This window comes from Myotis daubentonii, chromosome 12, assembly GCF_963259705.1.
Source record: "Myotis daubentonii chromosome 12, mMyoDau2.1, whole genome shotgun sequence".
Lineage (NCBI taxonomy): Eukaryota > Metazoa > Chordata > Mammalia > Chiroptera > Vespertilionidae > Myotis > Myotis daubentonii.
In genome coordinates, this window is record NC_081851.1 from 34,649,634 (window position 1) to 34,655,633 (window position 6,000).

Genomic DNA, 6,000 nt, shown 5'->3' on the forward strand with positions numbered 1-6,000 from the left:
GAATTTGGGGACACCATTTAGCATTCTGAGCCAGAGATATGAGGATGGCCTTTAACAAAGAGAGGTCTGGAGATTACACACTGACTAGACCCAGGTGGCAAGGATTACTGAAGATTGCAGAAGGGTGAAGTCAAGATTGAAGTTAAAGATCAGGGTCAGGAAAAGGAGTCATTGCACTCACTCCTATTGCTTCATGGAGTAGGAAGGGAAGTCACTGGATGCAAAGGATGTGTAAGGCTTTCAACTCATCCTCGGGCCTTGTCACAAAGGTGAGCTACCAGAGGACCAATGACTGACTACTGGATAACTGATGGGAAAAGATGAGGATTCAAAAACATCAAAACCCTTCCTGAGATATCACAGTCCCAGGGACTTTTGTCGCCAGGACCAGCCTAGATGTGACTAAGGGTAAATATGTCCCAAGCCTGCCAGGGTGTGAGGGTGGAAATGCCAGGGCTTCAGCGGCAACGAACAAAACCTGGAAGAAAACATGGCTGACAGAGCAGCCACCTTGAAGGCAAGATCGATCCAGAGTATGATGTCAGCAGATGCTAGTTAGTGGGCAGTGACCTCAGAAGCTCATGAGAGGAGAGGGTCAGCCCACATACAGTGAAGTTAGCAGTGGATATGGGAGATGGTGGTGAGAGTTACATGCGATGGAAGGAAGAAATAGGCATGGACAGTGCTGATTAACAAATGGACTCAGGAAAAAGAATAAAGAAATGGACCCAGGCTCCTAGACAAAGCATACAAAGGACAAGGGAAACATGAGTTACTAGCTTTGAAGTTTCTCTTGGATTTTTCCTCTCCCCAGCTCAGCTAGCATCCCTAACTTCCTTCACTGTCCCTCTACATATCCCTTTAGACTTTGGATAACTTACCTTCTACAGACAACCTCCCTCCCAACCCTTCATACCTCTCCAGTGGCAAAGGCTCCACCAGTGAGGACATCCCTCACCCCCAATGCTTATCATGCACATCGGTTGCCTTAAGCATGCCCCCCATCATGGTCACTCACAGATGACCCTTCCCATCCTCCCACCCCTGTCACTCACAATAACCCCGCACTTCGGATCAAAAGCGAAGGTGCCACAAGTGAGGAGGTGAGAGGCATTGGCAATGGCGAGAATCTCAACAAAATTGTGACATTCGTCCTGGGGGTCAGAGATGGTTAGAGAGAATCAGAAGCAGCAGGTACAAGGAAAGGTAGGGTAGTGGCAGGCCAGTTAGATGCAGTTCTGAGGTCAGTAATGATGGGTAATGGTATGGTGTTAGAGTTCCTGCCAGGGCCCATTGGGATGGCAGCACTGCAGCGGACTGACAGAGTCAGGGCTGGGCCAACGTTTCAATTGACACTCAGGACAGGACCCAGATTTACACCTACCTCCTCCTTGCCTTTTGCCATACAGTTCTGTCTGTGGGCCTCAGGCACCATCCAGTCAATCTGAGAAAGGAGGAATGACCATTTCCCCCTGAATCTCCCTGAAGTCCTCCCGAGTCAGGGTAGATAACACAGTTCCACAACCTCCATCTATTTGGGAACTGCAAAGACACCCCTCACCCCCAGAGCACTGTTTTTAAAACTGGAGGTCCCCAGCTATTCATGAGTAATAAAATCAATTGTGAAATCACAGCCAACATTACTTTTATCAAAATATATCTGAATGTATCTCATATAGGAGAGTAGATATTGGTTCAAGTACACACTTTGTGTACGGAGTCAAAATATACCATATATTTCTTATTAAGGCTGATCAAAAAAGTTTGAAAGCTACTGTCCTAGATTAATGTGATTCTAATGATTCCTCTGCCCACTATCACCTAAAACCTGGTCAATGTGGCCTCTTCTTCTCATCGTGAATCTCCTTCACACCCTACCCAATTAACATGACCCTCCTAACACCCTCAGCTGAGATAATGTACTTGATGGCCTCCCCTATTCATTTTCACTAACATTTCACCTCCTACCACAACACCTCCTCCTGACCTCCCATAAAACCATAGATCTAGTCACATGCTCTGGGGTATTCCCCACTCTCATCTCTCACCCTTTGAGGTCTCTCCCCTGAGAAGGGCAGAGATAAAGCGAAGATGGTGTCCCGGGCGCCGACATAAAGTGTATGGGAATCAGGATCCACAAGGAGAACAGAGTAATTGTATATCTGGGGGACGGTGAACCGGGTAAGGTAAGTGTCAGCCTCTGGCAGAAAGAGAGGGAAGAGTGATATCAGCCATCGCTTCAGAGGGTTAGGTCCACACGGCCAAAAGGGCCAATTTTTGTTTTCTTCCATTTATTTATCAACCATCAGGGGAAAAAGACAGAGCCTGGCAGGCCATGTAACTTTCCCAGAGATAAATAACTGATGAGACCAGAATATTTAGCACACAATGCAGTCAGGTATGTTTTCTCTATAAAAATAGAACACTTTATTAAAATAACAACATAAATATTAAGTCTATAAAATCTATTCATAGCAACATGAAACACAATTTGAAAATATAAAAGCTTCAAGTACTCTCTAAATTTCCCTTAAAAAAAAAAACACACTACTTAATAATAACTTCCTTTTACTAAGAAGGGAAATGCTACACTCTTTTCACTAACACATTAGAAGACTACCTCCTCTCTCACACACAACCCTTGATCTCTCCCACCTCCATTCTACCCAAAAAGCAAAAAGGTATAAGCAGCGGTTCTCAATCTGTGGGTCGCGACCCTTTGGCAGTCGAATGACCCTTTCACAGGGCTCGCCTAAGACCATCCTGCTATCAGATATTTACATAACGATTCATAACAGTAGCAACATTACAGTTATGAAGTAAAACGAAAATAATTTTATAGTTGGATCACAACATGAGGAACTGTATTTAAAGAGCCAGAAGTTTGAGAACCACTGGTATAGAGCATAGTGGGCTAGAGTATATGCTTTAGAAATGAACCAGCCAAAGGTTAAATCTGGCTCTTTTATTTACCAGCTGTATGGTCTTAAGTTACTTGCCCTCTCTGAGTATTACTTTCCTCTGTAAATACCACCATCCAGGGTCATTGAGAGAATTAAATGAAATAACATGTGGAAGCATCTGACACATAGTACAAATCCATCCTGTCTTTCTTCCTTAAGTATGAGCTCTGTTTTGACCAAATCTAAATCTCACATCAGCATTCAAAATTCTTATTGATTTATGTCACTCTCACATCAATGTTTCCCTAGCTTCTGTCTTGCTATCTCCCCCTCCCTCCTTTTCACTTTCTCTGAAAAAAAAGAAAAAGAAAGAAAGCAAGGGGGAGGGGGGGATATACTCTTATCTATTTAAAGATTATAACAAATAAGTTAGCATACCTTCTTAGCTCAATGTCTGGCTCTGGGGTTCCTATGCCCCCATTAATACGACTCTATTCTACCTGTTTCATCTGCTCAGCTACCCTCAAGACTGACAGAATGCCCAGCAGCCATTCATTCCTAGATATACAGAGCCCCACCCATCTCCCTACAATCATATTCATGACTGTGCTGTCTCTCATGCTTAGAATAAGCCCTGGTTCCCTCAACCTCCTTTTGTATCCCCAGCTCTGCTCCACCTTGCCATCTGGACCTGTCTGGGTCCCTGGACATCAACCCAGCCTGGTAATCACAACTCTACGTCGTGGCTATTGCTCCAGCACAACCTGAAAGCCCACACTCCAATCATTTGTCCTCTCAACTCAAAACATCCTATATGTCACTGGTCTGAAATTAAAACTAAATTAATATCAACTAGTTGAGAGTTTTTGCCAACAGGTTGTACTCTCAGCTTCACTGGTTCTGTCTGCCCAAAGTGCTAACACTCAATGCCCACTGAGAAGAAAACAAGACCCACAGCCACACTCATGCCCACCTCAGCAGAAAGCCTCTAAAGCAGTGGTTCCCAACCTTCCCAATGCCTCGACCCTTTAATACAGTTCCTCATGTTGTGGTGACCCCCAACCATACAATTATTTTTGTTGCTACTTCATAACTGTAATTTTGCTACTGTTATGAATTGTAATGTAAATATCTGATGTGCAGGATGTATTTAGGCGAACCCTGTGAAAGGGTCGTTCAATGTCCAAAGGAGTCGCGACCCACAGGTTGAGAACCGCTGCAAGTGTGAATCACTCCAATGACCACTTTTAACCTTGTGGCATCCCCTGGTTTCTTGCCCAGCTTTTGAAACGACCATATCTCCCTCCTCCTTTTTTCTTTCTGGAGACTTTAAAAATCATTTAAACAGAATTTTAAGTCAACTCACTGAGTGGGTCCCAACATTCAGTGGAGAAAATGGGTAAGGAGAGCAGGCAACCTTAGGAAATTAGGGTTGTGATAGATCGGATCGTGGGGGGATGGGAGCTGGTGTCAGAGATGGAAGGGAACTGGGAAGTGGGTGGGGAATATTAGGGCTGTGGGCAGGACAAACGGGGGGGCGGGGATAGAACTAATGAATGATGTGCGAATGAATTTGAGAAGTGGGCAGATGGAAATGCTGAGCTGGTCACCAAAAGAATGGGTGGGTGGAATAGAATGGAATGGAAGATCTCCGGGTTTGGAAGCCAGGATGGGTACCAAACTGGCGTGACCGACACAGGTGCATGTCTGGTAGGAGGATAATAAGGGAGAGAGAACTGCGAACAGATGGCCTCCGGCAACTCCCAAACGCGCCCTGGGCCTCAGTGCCCATGTCTGCACCGCGACGGACTTAACCCTCCCGCGGTTCTGCGAATAAGGGGCCGCGGGAGCCGCCTGGGCGTGTCGCGGGGGCCGAGGCGCGAGGCCCTGACGGGATGCGATGGAGCAGCACCGCGAGGGAGTCCCGCCTGGTCTCGGGCGCGGATGGCCGTTATGGCCGGCGCGGAGGGGCCCAGGATGCGGCTGCCTGGGTCCGGGGAGCAGGAGGTGTAGACACCCGCGGGCGACGCCTGGGTGCGGCGCAAAGGGCTGAGGGCGAGGGCGCCCGCGCCTTACCGGAGACGGGAAGCGAGGTCCTGGGCACCGAGCGGGGAACCAGACCGCACACCGGGCCGCTCAGCACCGCCAACAGCAGCAGCGGGAAATGCGAGCCCGGAGGCGGCCCAGGATCCGGGCGGGGCGGCGCGGCCGAGGCCGGCATCTGTGGCTCCGCCTGGCCGCCGGGTGGGGCACACCCTACCGTTTCTGCTCAGGGCCGCGGCGCCGCGGGCCTGGGTCCCACTGGTTCTCCTCAGCCAGGTTCGGCCTCCAGCGGGCGGACCGCACGCCACCCGGCCCCGCCCCTTCAGGAGGAGACCAATGGCGGTGCTGGTTTTCTCCTCCAGCCAATCGGGGTTGAGTGCAGCGCGGGCGGAGCGGAGGTGCCCCGCCCTGTAGGGGCGGAGCCAGGCCCAGGTGTGGGCGGGCGTTCTTTCCCCACCTCGGGCTGGAGGCGTCCTCTCCTTCGCGAGCGCCAGCGCTGAGCAGAGGAAAATTCCTGGCCAACCAGGTAGAGTTGGAGACCCAGGTGTCCCGCTGATAGGACCGGGCACTCCTGTCCCAGCTGGGTTTTGTCAAGGGGACTATCAGAATCTACAGCAAGTGAATGAAAATGGAATGAGGAGCGCGGGGCAGAGCCGCCTGCAATGGTGGAGGTTTGAAAAGACTTCCCAGAGCTTCCCAAGGGAAGGCTAAACTCTGACTTCCATGAGGGCAGGCGCCATTGTGTGTGTGTCCACTGTACCCCAGTCCTAGCACAGCGCCTGGCACAGAGTACGCCCTCAGCAAATACTTATTGAATAAAAGAGTGACTGACTCAGTGAATGGATGAGTGAGTGAGGGAGTGAGTGAGTGAGTGAGTGAGTGAGTGGATGATGGAGAAGAGAAAGGTTAAAGCCAAGAGCACAATGCAAGTACCACTGGAATGTTCCATATGTGTAGCTGACAGGAAGTGTCAGGTGTAACACTATTCTCCACGGAGATCCAAACCTCTACCCACACACCTCACCCCCCACCCCGCGGCCTTGGAGACCGAGCT

At 49.3% G+C, this 6,000-nt stretch overlaps 1 protein-coding gene across 1 annotated transcript in view; it reads right to left on the reverse strand.

Moving 5' to 3' along the window:
* LOC132213167 (semaphorin-4F-like) overlaps positions 1 to 5,253 on the reverse strand; it is a 40,429-nt gene extending 35,176 nt beyond the window's left edge. Inside the window, 4 exon segments of the mRNA XM_059659331.1 lie at positions 1,056 to 1,154; positions 1,385 to 1,444; positions 2,049 to 2,200; positions 4,980 to 5,253. Coding sequence (XP_059515314.1) covers positions 1,056 to 1,154; positions 1,385 to 1,444; positions 2,049 to 2,200; positions 4,980 to 5,124 — 456 coding nt within the window. The 5' untranslated portion in view covers positions 5,125 to 5,253.
* Positions 5,254 to 6,000: the final 747 nt, after the last annotated feature.